This window comes from Falco biarmicus, chromosome Z (assembly GCF_023638135.1).
Source record: "Falco biarmicus isolate bFalBia1 chromosome Z, bFalBia1.pri, whole genome shotgun sequence".
Classification (NCBI taxonomy): Eukaryota; Metazoa; Chordata; class Aves; order Falconiformes; family Falconidae; genus Falco; species Falco biarmicus.
Genome location: NC_079311.1, coordinates 50,121,629 through 50,143,516, shown reverse-complemented (window position 1 = coordinate 50,143,516; position 21,888 = coordinate 50,121,629). Strand labels below are relative to the sequence as shown.

Genomic DNA, 21,888 nt, shown 5'->3' with positions numbered 1-21,888 from the left:
TAGATATGTGTGTGGGAGGACTAGGGACAGCAAAGAAGACATTTTTAAAGTCACGTAATCAAGGTTTGCAAAGTTACTGCTTGTTGGTTGCAGTTTAGGATATTGCAGACTGAGTAGGCCAAGTCATTAAACTTAAATTTCCCAAAATGTATTCTTTGCTGTTCACTGCAAAACAACCTCTTAAAATTTGTCACAGACATCTTGTTTAAAGATGTAATTAAAATAAATACTTTCTTGGACATAAAGTCTGAACTTGAGGCAACAGAAAGATGGACAGTGTACTTCTTTTTGAAGTGTTTCAAGTCTTTTCCTGTATGTTTTTCCATACAACCAACCTACATTTATGGAAAACAGTTTGGCAGACTGATTGTATATTTTTTTCCGTGTTCTTAAGTGTTTTTCTTCCTAGATACTTAGCTGATGTAGTGATGAAGGATAGTATTTTTCCATATCACTAGTATGTGAGTTATACTTGACATATTATATAGGTATATATTTGATCAGTGTAACTGTAATTCAATGCCTGCTAATCTTTCTTAATGAACTGTCTTTATCTACAAGTTTCTTGTTGATATTTCTATTAAGAATAAAGAAGACATGCTAAATGGCTTATATTATGTAAAATTCACAGTTTCAGGCAGCAGTTTCGGTAGTTAGCCATACAAACTAAGAATTTAAAATAGCCTTGTGTCTTTTGTAGTACAGAATGCTGAAGTTTCCCCTTATTGTCCCATAGTGTCAGTACATAGTTAAAACTATTTTTCTATTGGTTCTTAATGAAAGAAAAAAGTTCAGATTATAGAGGTCTATGCAGAAGAAAGTCAAACTGTACTTAAGTTAAAGAAGGTAACAACTGCAGAATTAAAGGAAAAAATCTGAGGAGAAAATAAGTTTTTCACATCTTACCTGCCTAGGCCAAGATCTTTGAACTGTGTTGACTTCATGATTGGAGCATTTGGTTGTTCCTTTTATTTTTAACTGATCTTTTTTGTTATTGTTATCCATGTTTAAAACTTAGTCTTATAAAAGTATCACATTGAATGCTCAGTTTTCATTCAATGTTGGCAGAAAATTTGATGACAAATCGTGTGGAAAATACCCCACCTCCCTTACTATTTCCAGTTTCCCATCATCTGTTTCAAAATTTTGGAGCTGAAAAAGACAGTCTGACTTGCAGATTTCTCTGTTCTATCCACTGCTCTCTCTCTCTCTCCCTCCCTGTCTGCTACCTGCCTCCCTTCCTCACCCTCCCCTTTTTTGAAAACAGACCAGGAGCACAGTTGTAATTATTAGGAACAAGCTCTGGAGGAAAAGAGGAAGGAGACTGGCTTCATTCATTTGGTGTCATCTTTCATATGCACTATAGGCAGATCCAGAAAAATACTCCTTCAGTTGACATCTTGGTAATACTGTCTGAGATTTTTACAGTAGATGCTAAAATCAATTGGAAAAGAAAGTCTCTAGAGGTCTCTGTGCAGACTGGTCTGGTGCTCTGTTTCTTGTGCAATCGTTAACTTCTTGCTGTGTTCTGCACATCTGTCAAGTTTGTTAGCAAGAGGGTTTTTTTCATTTAACAGCAACTATGTCTGTAGACATTAAGAGAACTGTTTCCATTTAAGGGGCAGTCTTTTTCATCAAATTAGCAGGGACCAAGGTTTTGAAGAAGTGCTTGTAATGGGTTTCCACGGCAAGGTTTTGGTAGCAGGGCAGCTACAGGTGTGGCTTCTGTGAGAAGATGCCAGAAGCTTCCCCCATGTCCAATGGAGCCCATGCCAGCCAGCTCCAAAATGGACCCACTGCTGGCCAAGGTGATCCCATCAGCAACAGTGTAGTGCGTCTGTGAAAGGGCAAAAAAACACAAAAAAAACCCCAACAAAGTCTGTGCCAGTGGATGACTCTGTAGACACCCAGGCCAGTGGAGAAGGAGGAGCAGGAGGTGCTCCAGGTGCAGGAGCAGAGATACCCCTGCAGCCTGTGGTGAAGTCCACGGTGAGGCAGGCAGTCCCCCTGCAGCCCATGGAGGTCCATGGTGGAGCAGATACCCACCTGCAGCCCATGGAGGACCCCACACCAGAGCAAGCAGATGCTGAGAGGAGACTGTGACCCATGGGCAGCCAGCAGGTTGCTAGCAGGGCTTGTGACCCTGTGGGGAACCCACACTGTTCCTGAAGGGCTGCACCCCATGGAAGGACCCGCGCTGCAGCAGTCAGTGAAGAATTGCAGCCCATGGGAAGGACTCATGTTGGAGAAGTTTGTGGAGAACTGTCTCCCATAGGAGGGACCTCACACGGGAGCAGGGGAAGAGTGTGAGGAGGAAGAAGCAGCAGAGACAGCGTGTGATAAACTGACCGCAGCCCCCATTCCCCTGCGCCGCTTTGGGGCAGGAGGTGGGGAAATTGGGAATTAAGTTAAGCCTGGGAAGAAAGAAGGGTTTGGGGGCAATTTGTTTGTAAGTTTTGATTTTATTTCTCATTATTCTACTCTCATTTGAGTGGTAATAAATTAATTTCCCCCAAGTCAGGTCTGTTTTGTCTGTGATGGTAATTGCTGAGTGATTTCCCTGTCCTTATTTTGACCCACGCGCCTTTCATTGTATTTTCTCTCCCCTCTCTGGTTGAGGAGGGGAGCGACAGAGAGGTTTTGGTGGGCACCTGGCCTTCAGGCACAGTCAGACCACTACAGTGCTCCAGTCTAACTCTGGCCCTGCAGAATAGTGAGTGTTCTTGAAAATCCTACCCAGTGTCAGGAAAAGTCTGTAACATGCTTCTGAGGTGTGGAAGATAAATTTTCAAAGACTAGTGAACAGATAGTATTTACAGGGCCCATCCTGCACAGCAGATGTCTTCAAGAAGACACCACCTCTCCTTGCTGGCTTTATTTTTGAAAAGCACTCTTGATCTCACTGGGCATGATTTCAGACTTCTGAAGTAGCTGTGAAATGTTTTTTCCTTGTTATATGTTTTATATTTGCATTCAGTACAGATTTTCTGGATCTATTTAGAGTCCCTGATAGCCTTTCCATTTTCATGTTCTGGAAGAATTATCAGATCTTGCTGTTTGTTTCTGAAGATGAAGTCTAATGGATCTCTGGGATTTTGTTTTAGAATTAGGTTCAATATCAAGATTTAGAACTTCTGTGTTTACTGCTGAGCACTCAGTGCTGTGTCCCCCACTGGCTCACAGCTCTGATGGAACTTGGAGCATAGACCAGGAGAGGTTTGCTTGACTCACTGAAGACTTGAGCCTTGCTGTCACAGGAGGTACTAAACTGTTTGCGAATATAATACACCATAATCTAAAACAAGTAAGATTTTCTTGCCCATGTGTGCCATGGCTTCATTCCTTTGATTAGTTTCTATTCCAAATCTATCCCTGATCATTTTACAACCAGTTATTTTGCAACAAAATTGCCCCCTGCCTTTTTTTTATTTTCTTTTTTGTCCCTCTCCCCCCACTGCTGCTGCTGTTTGCCTCTGTGTTGTAAATTGTAAGGCAGTAGATTTCTGTGCAGCCCTTCCTTCGCTGCTCTGGGATTTTCAGGTTATTCTTTGCTTTGTGCTGTAAACTGTTTCGTAAGTATCTATGACATTCCCCTGAGAAACTGTAATTCATAGTGCCTGTCACTGTGTTGTATTTCTAAACTACAGATAATGGAATCTAGAGATTTCCTGAATTACCCCATACCCTCTTATACTCCCTTGGTAATAGGGGTAGCTGAGATACTCAGAATCCCAGCGTATTGCCCAAAACTGGTGGTGAAACACAGCCAACATCATCACCTGAAGTGGTGGGTGTGAAGAACATTAACTATTTGCAGCACAGTTGTATAGCTTCTGAAATGACAGTAGCTGCTCATTTCATATACATCTCTGGGAAGCCACTGTTTACTTTTAAACTGTTGGTATCTACAGATATAAAAGTTTTATTTAATATTAACCTCTAAGGATAGAAGGAAACTTTAGTTTCCACTGTTGCAAGATGTAGGCGCTAGAGCTATCTCTACCCTAAACAGTAGTATGAACCTTAAGTATTGTTATTGGTAGGACAAGGTGTGAAATCTTCAAGTCTTGCTGCAGTCCAATTTGTAGTGTCTTCATGTGGTGTCAGCCTTGCAATCTTTAAGGGAAAATCTGCTAAGGTTACCGTAATATTACTTTAGTGGCTAAAATAGTTTAGCTATGCTCTTCTACTTCTACTTGAGAAAAAAATGGGTATTTTTCATTGCATGCAGGCTGTTCCTTGTGACTTGAAGTGTGCAGTTCACTTTCTGTAAATTTCTTGGTTTCCCATTGTACCGGTCTCAAGGTGTTAGGTTAGAGACAGGAGTTTTTTTTTTCTCAGAGCTATCTGGTGACTTCAGTGTTAAATGGAGCTAAATACTCTCAGTGTATCATAGTGTGTTTGTTTATGGGGAGGGTAGGGGTAGTAGGGAAAAAATAGAACTAGTAGGTGTTTCAATATTGGTACTTGGCTGAGAGAATACTGTGTATTCCATTAGTGTTGCTGATGGTGACGTTTTTCTTAAATTTGTGTTTGTTTAGAGTGCACAATATATTAAAACATTTTATCAGTATGTGCTTATATTTGTATACATTTATCCTACTTGTATGTGTAGATGTACATATCCACATATAATCTATAGATTTAACATATAGATTTAGATATTTTTACTTATCTGTGCATGTATGTATAGATGCATATGTATGTGTGTATATAGGTACATATATTTTAAATGCCACTCATTAACTTTGTTACATCCAATTTGCAATTTTTGATTATTTATTCTGTTACGTCCTCACCTAGGAGTATCATTTTACTAAGGCTTTGACATTCTTACCCTGCTGCGGTGACAGGCAGGTGTCTCTTGTAGAGTGCCTAGTAGTTTGCTGGTTTGAGTAAGCATATTAATAGATATTTTGATCAGAAAATAATTTTTATCTTGTAACTGTTTTTGATTGTCATGGGGTTGATTTTGTTGATTTTGTATACTCCCTTTGAGCACACTGCAAGCAAATTAGTAACAGAATCACACAGAATCATTGAGTGGCTGAGACTGTGTAGTCCCGCTGCTCCAACAGGTCCAGCCCTCTGCTTGAGCAGTATCAGCTGCAGCAGGCTGCCCAGGATGGTGTCCAGTCAAGTTTCAGTGTGTCCAAAAATGGAGACTCCACAACCTCTTGGGATAACGTGTTCCAGTGATAACTCATACAGGATAAAAAAGAGTGGAACTCTTACAGGATAAAAACATGTTTCTTATGTTTAACTGGAACATCATATGTTTTTTATTTGTGCCCATTGCCTCTTTTCATGTGAATGGGCACCACTGAGAAGTCTGTCTCCATTTTCTTTATAGACTCACATCAGGTATTTATACACGTTGGTAATATTCCCCTGAGCATTCCCTTCTCCAGGCTGAACAGTCCCAGCTTTCCCAGCCTCTCTATGTACAGCAGATGCTCCAGTTCTTTCATCATCTTTGTGGTCCTTCACTGGATTTACTCCAGTATGTCCATATGTCTTTTGTACTGGGAAGCTCTGAACTGGACACAGCACCAAGGTGTGTCTTGGCACTTCTGAATAGAGGGGAAAGATCCTCCCTCCCCCTGCTGGCAGTGCTTTTTTCAGTGCAGCTCAGGATGTCATTGGCCTTTGTTACAAGAGCATATTATAGGGTCAAGATGGTGTCCACCAGTATCCCCAGGCATTTTCTGACAAGCTGCTTTCCAGCTGATCAGCCCCCAGTCTGTGCTAGTGCATGGGGTTATTACTCGCCAGGGGCAGTAATTTGCACTTCCTTTTGAACTTTGGTTCTCGTCAGCCCATCTGTCCAGCCTGTTGAGGTCCCTCCGAATAGCAGCACAAACATCTGGTGAAACAGCCACTGCCCCCAGTTTTATGTCATCAACAAACTTGCTATGGTGCACTGTCCCATTTGTCCAGGTCATTAATGAAGATGTTAGAAAGTATTGGACCCAGTGTCAGCCCCTAGGATACACCACTAGTGCCTGGCCTTCAACTGGACTTTGTGCCTCTGATTACAACCCTTTAAGCTCAGTAGTTCAGCCAGGTTCAAGTCCACCTTACTGTCCACTTATTTAGCCTATACCTCATCAGTCCATCTATAAGCGTTTTCTTGCAGACAGTGTCAAAAGCCTTACTACACTCAAGATAAACAATATCCATTGCTGTCCCCTCATCCACCAAGCTAGTTGTTTCATCCGAGAAGGCTGTCAGGTTGGTTACCTATCATTTCTTCTTAGTAAATTCGTGAGGACTACTCCCAGTGATCTTCTGGTCCCATACATGGTCCATCACTTTTCCAGGGACTGAGGTGAGGCTCAAGTTTCCCAGATTATTCTTCTTGAATATAGTGACATGCTTTCTTATAGTTGTCAGGAACCTCCCCCGAGGCGTGATCTTTCAGATCATTAAGATTACTGAGCCTCTGTCAGCACTGAGTCATAGGTGTATCACATCGACTCCCATGGACATGTGCATGGCCAGTTTGTTTAAATGTTCACTGATCTGATCCTCCTCCACTGAGACTGACTCACAGGGACCTGGGATTGCTAGAGGCAAGTGTTACCTTTAAAGACAGAGCTAAGAAGGCCTTGAGTGCTTTGGCCTTTTTTATGTCCTTTGCTACCAGAGTTCCTGCTTTTTTTCATCAGTGATCCCACTTTATCCCTTGTCTTCATTTTGCTGCTGACCTGTTTACAGAAGCCTCTTACTGCTCTTTGTACTCCTCACCACATTCAACTCCCCACACATTGTGGCTTTCCTTATCCCTGCATGTTTAGACAATGTCTGAATTCCTCCTGTCCTCCTGTCCTTGTCTCTGCATCTTGTATCCTTTCTTTTTGCATGTGAGTTTAGTCAGGGGAGGCCCTTGTTCATCCATGCAAGCCTCCAGCTACCTTTGCTTGACTTCTTGCTCACTGGAATGGACCATTGTTGATTTTGGAGGAGGTGATTCTTGAAAATCAATAAGCTGTCATAGATCCTGATCCTTCTTCTCTCCAGGCCAGTACTATACTGGATTCTTCCAAGTAGGTCCCTGTAAACGCCCAAGTCTGCTTTTCTGAAATCTATGTTGCAATTGTGCTTTTTGCCTTTCTTGCTCCTCTCAGAATCCTGAACTCCCATCATCTCAAGGCTGCACATAAGCCTGCCCCTGAGCGTTACATCCCTGACCAGTTCCTGTTTGTAAGTATGAGGTCCAGCAGTGTATCTCCTGTCATCAGGCTGCTGATTGTCTGTGGCAAGAAGTTATTGTCAAAGCACTCCAGAAACCTCCTGGATCGGTTGTGCCCTGCCATGTGGTCTCTCCAGCATATACTGGAGTGATTCAAGTCCCCCAGAAAGACAAGGGCCTGAAAACATGAATCTTCTGCCAGTTTTCTGAAGAGGACTTAATTCTTCTTCCAGACCAGAATGGATCAGCAGGCAGCTGTAGTGTAATCTGCACTGGTCTGCCCACACCTCAACTGGCTCATTGCCCATCCCAAGGCAGAGCTCCATCTACTTAATGCTGCTCTTTCACATAAAGGGCAACTTCTTGCTATCCCAGCCTGTCCTTCCTCAACAGCCTGTATGCATGCATGGCAACACTCCGGTCATGTGACGTATCCCACCTTGTCTGTGTGATCCTGAGAAGCCCTGCAACTGCAGACAAATCTGTAGTTCCTCCCGTCATCCTCCATAGGGACATGCTGTGTGCTTCTGAACAGCAAGTTCAGATGGGCACACAGTTGTGCTTATTTCCCAGGAAGACTCTTAAGAGCTTCCCCCATGATGTCCTGTCAGCCCTCCCATATTTATGTGTGTGTGCTTGAGGTGATCCTCCTTGAGCATTGTACTGTTTATCACAAGGTCTTTCCTGTCCACACCAACCTGTGACTTTTGCTTGCCCACCTGGGCCACAGCTCCCTTACTCGTGGCTTGGTCATCAGCATCTCTGTCCTGCCATTCCTTGTTTAAAGCTCCCCTCACCAGGTTGGCCTGTATCTTATCAAAGGTGCTTCATTATGTGAATTAATTTGTATTGCACTATTGGCGCTGAATAATTCATCATAAGATTGAGCATAATTTTCTTCTTCTTGTGTAAAAAAGAAATAAAAAGTTTCCCCTTGTGGATTCACAATGTAAAAATAGCACCTCATTCACTAAAGAGAATAAAAGCAGTTGTATCATTCAGCTGCAAGTTAAGTGCAGTAGTTGTGTGCTTCTGTGGGAAGAATTTTTCAGATTGCAGCTATTTTGGTTTGGGTAACTTTTTACTCAAAAGAAAAAGGAATTTAGGAATGCGTATGAAGAAATTTTATTTTTAAAGTGTGACATAATGGAACTGTGACTGAGCTTCCTTGTATTTAAAAAGCTTGAATTTAACATGAACAAATATGTGTTCTGACTGCGGCAGTTCATGGGTGGCAATACACTTTGTGGGCAGACCATTAGAGAACACCTAATACTGTGTATTCTCAGGTGACAGACATGGAAAACTGTATTGATGTTTGCATACAAATTAAAGAGCAGCAATACACCAGAATGGTTGTGGCAACAGTTACTACCATTTCCAACAGTATCTGAGGGTTCAAGGTTATCCCATGTTTTTCCCTTCCACAATAAAATGAGATTCTGGTTGGAGAACCTGTGCAAAATTAATATAGTCTGTGTTTTAACTGCAGTGCAAAGATCTGTCATTTTCTACTATATACTCACAGTCAGGGAAATGAAGCAAGTGCTTGTTTGGAAGCCTGTTGTACAGGGTGTTGGGAAGTGCCAATGTATCACTTATGTCCTTATTTCTGCTGCTTATGAAAAGGATTGAATTAATACATATGAAGTACATACTGCAGTTGACTTTTTATGCAACAAAACCAGATTCCTTACTGCATCTCTACTGTTGTTAATTTTGAGAAGCTATTTTACATCTCATTAAGAAGAGTAAGACTTAAATACTGTTAAGTAAGATGTCCTTAAGTGTTCTTACGTATTTGCCTGTTAACACACTTTTATAAACAGTGCATTTTTTACAACATCAAGTTGTCTGACTGTGCTGTTATGGTACATGTAATTTCAATTTTTATGTAATTGAAATGTAATCACAAATTAAGTAGTGGCACAGGTCTTAAATGGTTTTTTTTGCTAGTTCCCTTAAAATGGTTTCTTTGTCCTTCTGCAGTTTCAGGAAAACATAGTAAATTTGGTATTGCCGCTTACTTTTTGTACACTAATTGTTGCCTGGATGTCTCCAGCAGTATTATAAAAATTTTATGATGATTCTTGTTGTTAATGATAATTCTAGGCATAGAGAAGTCACATATGTGTTGGAGCTCACTAAGAAAATTCTTTAAGGAATAAGAAGAAAATTAATTGGAGTGTTAAAGTTAGTATCTGTATGTAATAGTAGGGTGAAACGTGCTTGTGAATTAAACAGAAAATTAAGTATAAGATACATTAAAAAGGATTAATGGAGTCATCTGAACTTATAACATGTTACGGAAAATATTCCAAGTTTTTAATCACTGTTTAAAACAAGTGTTGCTGATCTTTCCTTTCGCCTTAATTTAGAAGATCTATTAGCTGTACAATAAAATTCTCAAGCAAACTGATGATACAAAATCTATGCTATGGTTGCATTACAGCACAATTCCTATTACTTTGTTTTAGAGCTTTTATTGTTAGGTTAGATAATACACACCAAAGTTTACTTGCTTTGCTTATGGTTGTTGCAGTGTGCTGTACCTGCAGACAACAGGTAATTCATCAGCAGACATACTTTGTGTAGGGAGTATATGTATTTCAGATAAGAGACTTGCTTTACATATACTCTGCAACTTAAGAAAAACTTAACTTTTTTCTGATAGTTAAAAAAATTATTTTAGTATTCATGTGTTCTAAATATTCTATATTTTGACACTTACTGCTAAAGAGTTAACTGAATATTGATTAGAAAGTGTTGATGCAGTAGTGAAAATCCATTTATTTTAGAGCAGTTAGAGCATTAGAGGGAAATTGAATGGCATTCCATTTTGAAACTTAACTGTTTTGTAGATATTTCACAAAAGTATGTGATAAATATTTTATATGTAACTTCTAGTGTTTATAAGGCAATTGACAGAGAAATAAATGAAAATAGGAAGCTCATCATCTACAATAAAATTATTTGAACACAATTGTTTAACGGAGGTAATTGTTCTTTTTCTTAATTTCTATTTATTGCTTGTTTTGCACAGGAAGGAGTTACAGGAGCTGCAGAGTCTTTACAGACAAAACGTTGAACATACAACACAGCAGGCTGAGCTGATAAAGCAGCTTCAGGCTCTCAATATTGATACACAAAAAGTACTGAAGAACCAAGAAGAAGCACACACAGCTGAAACAACATCATATCAGAAAGTATGCCATTTTGCTTTATGATCACAGGGTTCATTTTAATATCCATCTGTACATTGGACAGAGTAATCAAAGCACTGTGCAGTGTTGCGTCCTTTAACTCTCTGGATCTTTATTGTTGTCAAAATATGGTTGTCAGACTAACAGAATTTATTGGCCTAATTACATCCCAGCATATATGGCACCTTGCTTACATTAAACTAATGAGCCTTGAAATTTAAAGATTTAGTTATATCTGAAGAAAAATGGGAGAGAATTGCCAAGCATATGAATTTCTGTATGTAATTGTGTTATTTATGCTTTTCTTCTTCTTTCTCTCCTAGAACTTTCAATTGCTAAATTCTCCGATTTGTTTCTGATAATTTAGAAGAAATTCCTTTCATTTGTGAATAATGTATTTGTGTGAATCTCAAGCCATTTTAATCATTTAAGATGCAAAAAACTGCTCAATCAAAATTAACTGGAAAAATTGTTGCCAGAATAGCTTTTTAAATTGATAATTTAATTTTTTTAAAATTATATTTACATTTATAGAACAGATTCATACTTCTGATGAATGCCAGGGAAAACACTAACCCTGAAGAGCCATCACATGCACACTACTCAGACTTTTGAGTGTAACAAACTATGTGGTTGTGTTTTTCAGTCTGTAAGAAATAAAGAAGATATGTTTCCTTCCTTTTTGGAAACATTGATGAGGAAGAAGACAAGAAGTTGTACAGACAACTTTCACATACCTTCTTCCAGTTGTGGGACTGTTTTGTCAAATTGCGTACTGTCAGTGCTTTTTCAAATAACAGGTGTTTCTCTTTATCATCTTACTTAAGAGTATGCAGTTTGTGTTAAAATTGTGAAGCTAGGCCTAAGTCAAGCCAGAATCAGTCCTAGGTTTCTAAAAATGTGTTAACATTTTATAACACATAGTGCCCAGCAGATTCTTGTGTACTTAATGCTGCACAAGTGTATTATTGGCTGCAGCGATGGTAGCCCAGACAAGCTACAGGTAGGCTTCCATCAAAGGTGTTCAGAACATGTACAAGGCAGGGGGAGTTCCACGTATCTGGGGCAAGACAAAATAAATTATAGGATTAAAAAAAAAAACCAAACAAAACCAACAAACCAGAATGTAGGTGTTGGGAGTTGCTATTTCTTTCATTTTTCATTCTTCTGTCAGTGCTTCTATTGGTGTTAAATGAATCCTTTCAGTCACTCAAAACAAAATAATTGGCACAAATGAAAATAATATGAATGCTCTTCATTAGTGTTCATAAGACCATATTCTTCTAGATGAATTCTACCATATATCAAAGAAAATGAAACTGGGTTTTCATGAGACTGTTTTAAAGCATGATAAAATTTTTTATAACGGTCACTTTACCTTGCATAATAGTGATTTTTGTGAGTATTACTTCAATTTGGGAAAGAGTTTAACCTGTCCTATGAAATATAATTTTACTATTATAAGTTACTTATGTATTATGGAAAATTGATGTGTATACTTAATATAGCTGTAAGGGCAGGCTGCTTCTAAACTGGTCTTGGCTCGAAATTCAGGATTGCTTCAGAAAGCTGGTTCACCATTCTTTGTCTGTCATAGCAGAACTTAAGACTTCTGCTTAGATGATCATAGAACAAGAACAAGAATAGTGTGATTTTGAAGATAAGCCCTTTTATTTGATAGCTGCTACTATCCAACTCAGAAATGACCCTAAAATTTACTGGTTAGGAGGTGCTGAATTCAGTATTTTTCCAGGGGTAAGGTTCGCCTCTTAAGCCAGCAAAAGCCAACTCAAATATTCTGGCAAATTATGACTGTGAATCTGATTTATCTGAAAGATAAAAAGTCTTTTTGTAAAATAGGAAAGTACCTAATGAACCTGGGGAAAAAAACTGTTCTTTTTGTTTATTATAAGAAATAGTTAAAAAAAAGGTATATAGTTAAAAAAAAAAAAGTTAAGTTCCCTGAGTCAGAATGAAATAGATCTAGTAATGTTTGGCAAATTTTTTGGAGGAGAAAAGGAGTGCCTTTATCATGACAATCCTGTTCTATACTTCTGATCAGGAGAACTGTATGAGATACCCAATTGTAACTGCTTTGAAGTCATTCATTTTCCAAATCACAAGTTATGCAGTCATACTGAAGTCACAGCAGACCTTTGGAAAACTCTGCATCTATAAAAATAATACAAATGCCTATTTTTCCCTTGAATGAGAAAGGCAAACCATTGCAGACCATTGTGTGTTCTGTTTGTCTTCCACGCGTTAGCAATATGCAGGCTGCAACAGCTAGATAAGGATGTGTCAGCTATTCCATAAACATATTCACAAAGGAGTATTTCCTACTGCTCCAAATGGCATTGAGCCTATCAGTATGTACATCCTATGATATATTGTCCCTTACAGCAAGATCAGTGACCTCTCTGTTAGTGGTGGGATAGGCAGTATATGCTATAGCTCAGGCGATGTGGTTGGCTCACATATTCAAAGTTTGTTTTAACAGTCTTAACCATTTAGGAAGAACTGCTTTTTGTGCTGATGCTAATGTGTAGTACAGAACAGTAGACTGAATAAAAGAAAAAACATTTCTGATAAACCAGATCAAGGTCATGAACTGGTACTGGATTATGTGGAAATCCATGAGGACCACAAAATCTCTTCCAAGTCTAGCTGTAGTGGGTAACACATATACATCAAGATCTGTAATCTGTTTTGTCAACGTGCATTGACTTGACATACTACTACTGTTTCTACATACAGATATTAAGGGTGCTGTATTCTACAATAACTACTTTATGTTAGAGTATTTATGGAAACAAACTGATATCTATTTCATATTGCAGCTGTAGTTCTAATGCTCAAGGAGAGAGAATATTTTTCTGAAATGTACAGCATCTGTTTCAGTGGTCCCAAATGCTCCAGGGACTTCATTCCTATGCTGGATTTAATGAGGCTCAATAGATTTGTCCTCACCAACAATTTCAAGGTGGAGAGACTTCAATCAATACTAGGGATAATAAGACAAGAAGAGATTCTGAACTCCTTAGCCAGCTTATCACAGTTTTCTGAAATTTACAATTTGGGGCCTTTGTTTTTGTAATGCAGTACTTTCCCTTGATCTGATGTGGCCTTCAGGTTCCTTGTTAATCATACTGATTAAAATCTCTTAGTGGAAGGCCCTTATAGTGAAATGGAAATACTGTTATTTGTTATTAAATAGGAAATCTTAATTTGTGTGCTGGAACTTAGCTCTCATAGAGAAAGTAATGTAGCTAGTGGTACAGTACACGCCTGTGATGAAGAAAAGCATTGTTGAATAGTTAGATTGCTGGCATAATTAGAAAATACAGTAAGAGTTTTCAATTATGAGGTATTGTGGAAGTCTGTATCAAGTGCACCAGAAAGCAGATAAAAATAGGATAATGTCAGATATATTTTCAGATGTTGTGGCTAATTTTGTGTGTGTGGTTGCCTTTGCTAGTCCTTCTCATGGTGTCAGTGTGTGGAGATAGTCTGCTTTCCTTTGAGCCTGAGAAATTGTAATCAAAATGGCAAGTCAGTGGATTTGCCATCCTAAAGGTAATTTTTTGCCACTTACAGTCTCTTTTGTCACTGCAACAACCTTAGAGCTTAGTTAAAAATAAAAAAAATGTGGTCACATAAATGTGTGCACATAAGCAGCATTAAATTGGCAAAATAAAACCTAAACCCATATATATATATATGGGTTTAGGTTTTATTATATCTTTTTTTATATATATATACATATATATGTTCCTAAATGGTAGTAACAATGAGGTTGTCCCTCACATTGGAATAAAACATAAGTTCTTTCACACATGCAAGAGCTGAGAGCAACTAACTGTCCAGTCAAATATGCTGAAGCCCACATCAGCAATGAGTGAATCATCATTTTTGTCATCCACTTCACCTGTGAAAGCTGTGAGAAACTTGGATCTTTAACAAAGATTATCTCACAGTTTAGTTCAAGCTCCAGTACTTTTCTGTTGTTGGGAAGTGTGCTAATTACATCAGTCTATTTTTGTATACCAAACACCAATACAGTTGGTCATGCACTAGCAAGCATATTTTGGCATCAGATGTGCCCATAGGTTAAAGCTGAAGAAATCCTGGGTAGACTCTGGTTCTCTCAGGGTGATGTTAAACTGCACTCAGAGGTGATGATTTTCATGCTTGAAAACCCCTGTACTGATATTCTTAGTGTGCTATAGGTCCTGTGTGTAATGGTGTACTTTGATATCTACAGAATGCTTAAGTATTTGGGGGGGGGGGGCGGTGCGGGGGGGCTGGGGGAGTAAGTAATTTATAATTCTAAATCTATTGCTAATGTTTGCAAACCACTGCCTTCATTTTTCTGGCAATGAGAATGTGCTTTTTTACAATATGAGAGCTGTAAATGAAATTATGTAAACTGATGAGATGGTGCAAGAAGAAAAATCTTGACATTGTTTGCTTGAATATGTTTATGAATAATACCAATTTTGATCTGAGTAAGAACTACAAGATTTAAATATGTCTGAATTTTATATATAATCAGATTGGTCCCACAATGGAGGATTTAAGTGGTACAATTTGCAGTATGAATTATTAACATTTTTCTGCATTACCTAGGACTGGTGTTCTTCACAGGCTTGCTGAATGTTCTCTGACACTACACTATATAGAGAAAAGAAATCTAGGCAGAGTTTGGTCGCATTTCACAGAGAAGTTGTTGCTGAGAAATACAGTCTTTCTGATTGAAATGTGTCAGTATTTTTATATATTCAAAAAAGCAATCCACAACCCCCACCATTAGATAGCGATATCCACACAAGGAGTTGCACAAAACCGATTAGATGAATGAATACTGGAAGGCTGTGTTGCAGGGGGTGGGGGGATGCGTCAGGAAACAGGAAATACTGGATTCATTGATGTAAATGGGCACATCAGAATTTTTGCAGTAACAACACTAATAAGAAGACTGAAATGTCCTTTTATGTTCTCTGTTGTTATTTTTGAGAAGGTATACTGCTAGTGTTACCCATTTTACATGTTTTCTAAAACAACCGTAGTATTTGCGGTTATATAGTGACATAAAGCTGAGGAAAGCACATCTTCCCTTTCAGCTTGTACTAGTGACTCTTACTTGCACGTTACCTGATCTTACATCCATTCTGTACATTCTTCTGTTGTTCTTAATCACTCACTTGTGTCTGACATTTTCCTCTTGTATCATAGGTAAGCTTCATGGTGTCTCATCTTAAAAAATCACTCTACCTCTACCTTTCAATTTTAAAAGTAAACACCATCAATATGCTGTCTGTCTGGAGTGCCTCTTCAGTTTCACCTTAGAGCTTCTCCAGCTGATTTCTGCCCTTGTTCTTTTCATAAACAGAATGATCTTGTAACATGGATTTCTGTGGTGGTGCTGTAACAGTTTCCCTTACAGTTTTACTGTAACTTTTTTTCATTCATGTAATTACTGTATTTAATGTTACTGTATATTTGGGTTCCTTTATTCAGGTCTCTGTAATACACTGGCTTTTAAGGTGTGAGCCTTTAGATAAAACATTTAATGTAGGACAATATTTGTTTGACAACCAGTGTATAGAATTGGCTACAGCTGCATTTTAATGGATGGATCTACCTTAGGGTTAGTTCCTTGCAGGAATACACTTTTGAAGGAAATCTCCTGGATGTCCCCACTTTGTGTGCTAATTTCATAGAAAAGTCTATGAGATCCTTACCTATGTACTGTTTGGATTATGGAAGTGGAAATTATTTTAGAACTGGAAAAAGTGTCCCGACTGTTAATTGGCAAAGGAGCAGTCTAAACGTAGTTTAAAATAAATCCTGCACATTTGTATAGTGTTAGTGTTGGTCATTTGTGTCAACTGTTTCACTTTTTGCAGTGAAAAAGTGCAGGTTTTTTCCAGTTGCACTATGATTCTGGCTAACAGAATACAATGGATAGCATGGGTTAATGATTTAGTTTTACTAGGTTTTGTTGGAATTCCTCAGCTTTCTTTAGTCTGATCTAACTTAATTTTGCCATCACACATATTTGACGTATGTCAGTACTTTACCTCACCCCACCATTTTCAGTCTGTTAAATATTTTCTATCACATGTGAGCAGGCATTGGAGTCACATCTTACGGAATACTTAATTTTCTGTAATTCAGCGAAGATACTCTTCCTTCCTGACTGATAAATAATGCTCTTGTGTCATATAGACTGAATTTATTACAGTGTACTGTTTTCAGATACTTTTAATTTTTTTGTTTTTAAATACTTTCACCTGTAACAGTCTATGTTGCCTGTCAGAAAAAGGACAGCTTGAAGCCATTAGAAACAGGTTCTCAAAATATAGTCAGTGCAACAGTTTGTGCGAAGTACAGCATTGTGTTGCTCGCTGTTGCTTTTTTCCCCTCAACTACCAAATTTCATAAAATGTATAAAGAATAATTTAAAATATTTTAGGTTTTTGTTCTATCTTGTAAATATAAATATTTCTTCTTGGAGATTAACAAATTTCCTGGGCAAGTCTCATCTTTTATTGACATACATGTAAGGTATAACCAGTCACTTATGAACAGTTAGGATTTCACTCCTCTTTTCAGTGAAGCTTGCTAGTTCTGAGGTACATAGTTTACAGTATTTTTGTCTTTCATTTGGATTCCTTACACAATGTTCCCTCTCTAGTTCTATGATCTCCATTTTACATCTTACCTCTCTACACCTGACTTCTATCTTTGTAAATGGTAGACCTGTTTTACTGTGTTGTGCCATTCTGTGTGTTTTGGAATGTGCTTACTGCAGTGTGACTAAATGTGGTGCCTCTTCTAAAACAGGTTCAGAAATGCGCAGAAACCCCCAAAATAATCCAAAATAAACGTTAAGCATGTATTTAATTCACAAAACAGTGCATCACCATGAAAGAAAAGATAAGAGGCCAAATGGAGATTTGGAAGCTGTTCTTGTTATCTGTGGAAAGTAGATAAAACCATTTCTTTTCATACAGATAATTTTCATTTTGAAATTTTCTGATGTTAAATACCTTAAAAAAATAATCTGAGTCCTATAAACTAGTACTTCAGTGTTGTTTAAATATATATATATATATATAAAGTCTGTGTAAAAAGATCCCTGATGTGTCTGTGTTTTTTAACACACAGCTTTCAGCTAGTTTTATACATGAAATGTATGTGTTCTGTTGTTGCTGTTTTCAAAGCTAGAAAGGTTGGAAAAGTTTATGCAAGTAAAAAGACATGCTATTTGTCTTGTCCTGACAAATGCTGACTACCAAAAATACCCATTAGCTACATTAGGAGATGTGGCTGCCAGCTAGAAAAAAGCATCATGTTTTTGATGTTCTCCATTCATCTTACTAGGATGTTACCTTTCAGATACTATAATTACAACCACTTAAGTGCTGCTAGCCATAAAACCAGCAAATTGTCATACCAGTATGATCTAGCTAATGAGCTTATATAGTTATAGCTGGAAGTAACTGTGTCTTGATGTTCCGTTTGTTTGGAAGTACGTTATCTAAAAATGCATGGGTTTGATAAATTAACTGTTTGTTTTCCTGTGAGATACTGATTTCTGTAAGAAATTGGTTCATCTCAAACTTGCATTTCTAGAGATGATGTAAGCTTTCTTAAGTATATAAGAAAGATCCGGTAGGCACAGAAGTTTCAATGCAAAAGTTTAATTTTAAGACTCAGAGTAATTCAAGTTATCAATCGATCTGGACTTTGAATTAATTTTGCCTGAGAGACATGATCTCTGATCTGCTTTAGAAGTAGGCATGAAGTAATTTACTTTGTCTGAAATGACAAGGAAAGAAAGGAAGGGAGATGATTGTTTCCAGATTTCTCACAAAGTGTTAGGTAGGCAGTTTCCAAATCTAAAAGCTGTGATTGTTTTCCAATGGCTTTAATCTCTTAAGTGGTGTAACCAGATGAAAGGGGGAAAGAAGAGTATCATGTAAGTAAAGCTGACAAGGCAAAGAGTAAAATGAAGAGTAAAATTATGTTTTTACAAGTAAAATTACTTGTGTCAGCTCCTTGTACTTATAAACAGTATTGATAGGTTGAGAGATTCTGATTTTCAGTGAGTTACTTTTGTTTGGATGGAATAGCAGAAATGGATTTTCCAAAGAAAACTGTCAGAAAGTGTATGCGGAAGTACATACATACCTTCTACAGATTATTTTATGATGGAATAAATAGTTGGAAGAATATTGTTTATTCTGAGAAAAAATTACAATCAAAGAAATGAAGGACTGAAATGGAGAGAGGAATGGTTGTAAAGCTGTAGAGTCATCTATTACCTTCAGAATCTGTACTGCTGTTTATTCAACTACAGGTTTATTTTTCAAATTTGTTTTTATATTTTTGAAATAAAAGGATGATTTTGTTTTAAACAGTTTTCAGATGTTTACGCTAAAAAAGAAGGGTAAAAATGGAGGGATAGGCTAGTTCTATGATTCTTGAAAATAACTTCTTTTTGCCAGTTAGATGCCATGTACTGCTAGTTATTACTCAGACATAGTTCTAGGAAGTCTTTGTGTGTATGGAATCTCTTCTAAAGCAATTGCAGAATATATACAATATTCTGGTGTCAGCAAAACAGTTGAGCAGCAGCCATGGGTAAGAACTTGTAATATTATCTCTGGGTTTTATAGTTAATGTCAAAAAAATTCCCACAGAATAATTATTTGAACAACCATTTTACATTCATATAAAATGTAGTAGGCGTTAGTGGATTCACCGTATTGCTATCCAAGCTATATTGAGTATCTTAGTTTTAAAAGATCAAACTACTCTATAAAAGACAAGGATGATATTTGGCATTCTTGTTCCTTTAATTTCATTCCCAGGACAGATGTTTCAGATTTTTGCCTGTCCTCAATACGTTTTGTTTTGTTTTGTTTTTTTTCTTTTGTATTTTACTTTTCTATATTTTATATAAACTGTCAAAATAAATCCTGATTTTTAGGTGTCCATTTCCATTCATAAATGCCACAAAGAAGCAACTGAAACGGGTAATATTCCAATGTAAATTGTGGTTTCCTGGAAAATCTTTCAATCATAAAGTTTCATGATTGTTGCGATCACTGTTTTCAAATGTATACAGCCTGACAGGAGGCAGGAGAACAAGATGTGTGAAAGAATTGTTGAAATATAAAAAAGAAAGGGTAATCTTTGTGGATAAGTTACTAAATTTTAACTTTCTCTCCTCCTGTATTTGTATGGCTGTCTGCATTGAAATTTTTTTTTAATCCTGTTATTTCTCTTCTCCCCTGTCATAGCTTTATAATGAATTGACTTCATGCTTTGAAACTGTTAAAACAAGTGAAATTCAACTGCAGCAAAACTGTGCCTCTCTTCAAGAACAGTTACTAGGAAAAGATGAAAAGATTTGTCAGTTACAAGAGCAGCTTCAGCAGGCTCATGATGCTTTAAATGCAGTACATCAGAGTTCTCCAAAATGTGAAGTACAGGTGAGTCCACTTCTAGAATAATAAAATTGTTTCTACTTGTTTTAAATTAAGTTTCTGCACCAGTTTTAAAGGAAATTGCATGTTTGGAGTTTTTTCTTAAGACAAACTGTGCAGCTGTGCTGCTGCAGTAGTGTAGCTATTTATGCTGTTGCTAATAGAAGGTACTTCACAATTTAATTTATCCTGGGAAAAAAACCCTTTAGTAACAGTGTCAGTATTCAGCAAGACTCTTATTTATATTCTTTAACAAAGATACCAAAAATAAAGACAACACCAAAATGATTTAGTTACTAGAAACAATGGTTAAGTTTCTGTATTTGCTCTGTGAAAATGAAATGTATTGGTCCCGATTTGTTTCATTGTTCTTGACGATGCAACTTAACTTCAGATCATAGATCTAAAGAAAGTATTATGGGGGGAGATGTATTTGTCTAAAAATTTCTAAGCTGTAAAGTGCAATTTGAAACTATTACAGTAAATCCATCACCGTCACTAACAGGGCTCCAACGTTACAAGTGTGCCAGATCTTATATGCATACCCCAGACATCTTCCAAAGGCCAGTTTATGACTTTAAATGAGTTTGAAAGGCTTTGAAATGATCTACCTACAATGATTTTGTAAACTATTGCTTAGTTTCTTCCATAGATTTGTCAATGAGATGTACTTAATGCATTTCAGATTTACTAGCACTCTTTCCCATGATTAAGCAGAGAAGCAAAAATGGTTAAGGTGATAATGCCTGTTAAATGTAAAACTTCACTTAATGTGGGTAAGTAAAGGCAGATCTTTAATGACTATTCATGAGCCCAAAGGAGCTTGAATATTAAAAAAACCCCAGTGTTTAATTGCACGAAGTCTGTGTATGTAGTAATCTGCTGTAAAACAGAAACATCACAGAATGCAGTATCTGCTGGATGTGTTCATGATGATCATTCCAGCGCTGATGTTCTGACTTTGTCCAGAGTATTCCTTAAGTGTTTTCATAGGATCCTTAACACAGATTTTGTATGAATTTGAACTTCCTGTTAATTTAATGATTTGATAATTTTGTTCCACAGATGTTGAAACATACTAAGTTTTCCGTGTGTTTACATCTTGGTACATTCTAGACCTTTTTCTTAATCGTTTTAGAGTTTTATCTTTCAGAAGATGTTGGTGGATTTTTTGAAACGTTATAAATGTAAAATCAGTCTCAAACCGTTTATCCTCCAAACACAGCTTTGGATGATGCCTTTTGAATGCTCAGACTTTATTTCTGAATACAGCATTCTACTTTCATCATCTTGTATTGCTCTGAAGAGTTTTTTGCAGTTTACTTTGTCAGACTATTTAATTTTTTTATCATAAAAGCTTTTTTTGTATCTTGATTATATTTCCTGAGGTTAAGGAGACGTTTGTTGTTTTTGTGATGTTAGGATGCTTTCTTCCATGTACACCACCTATATTGTCTAACCTAGATATTGTGTGACAGTGTATCATAATCACGCTGTATCTCATGTGGACCTGGTGTAAATATTTTGCATTTACCTTTGTCTTTATTAACCTGGATAGCTTAGTAGTACTAGAAAATTTTGTTACTCACTAGCCTTCTACCTTACTGTATTCTTTGAACATGTGGGACACTGCAGGTGACTCTTTCCCACTGAGTAAACTAAGGGTTCATTGCTATTACTTATTTGTCATAATTAAAGCAATTCTTCAACTTCTGCCCTTAAAATACAACGGTTGGGTTTCTTTAAGAACTCCTAGTGTGGAGCTTTGCTGAAATCCCTTTCAAATTCAAGTAGACAATTTCACTCAAATCAATTTTGTTTACTTCTTGAAAAGAACTTTAGGAAATTTCTGAGGTTAAAAGTAAGACTGTATTAGTAGCTAGTGACAATCTGCAATTGATGATTCAACTTTATACTTGATTTCTTTTGGATGCTTTAAATGAATCTCATCCAGTGTGGGTGAATTGTTAGTTTCTTTTGTTGATTTATT

General features: G+C 37.3%; 1 protein-coding gene across 4 annotated transcripts in view; it reads left to right on the top strand.

The window, feature by feature from the left end:
* Positions 1 to 21,888, top strand: part of CNTLN (centlein) — a 198,085-nt gene that overhangs the window by 57,670 nt on the left and 118,527 nt on the right. For all 4 annotated transcript variants that reach the window (XM_056324792.1, XM_056324794.1, XM_056324791.1 and 1 more), the window contains 2 exons: positions 10,239 to 10,401; positions 19,713 to 19,904. In XM_056324792.1, the coding sequence (XP_056180767.1) occupies positions 10,239 to 10,401; positions 19,713 to 19,904 (355 nt within the window). The remainder of the gene's footprint in view (positions 1 to 10,238; positions 10,402 to 19,712; positions 19,905 to 21,888) is intronic.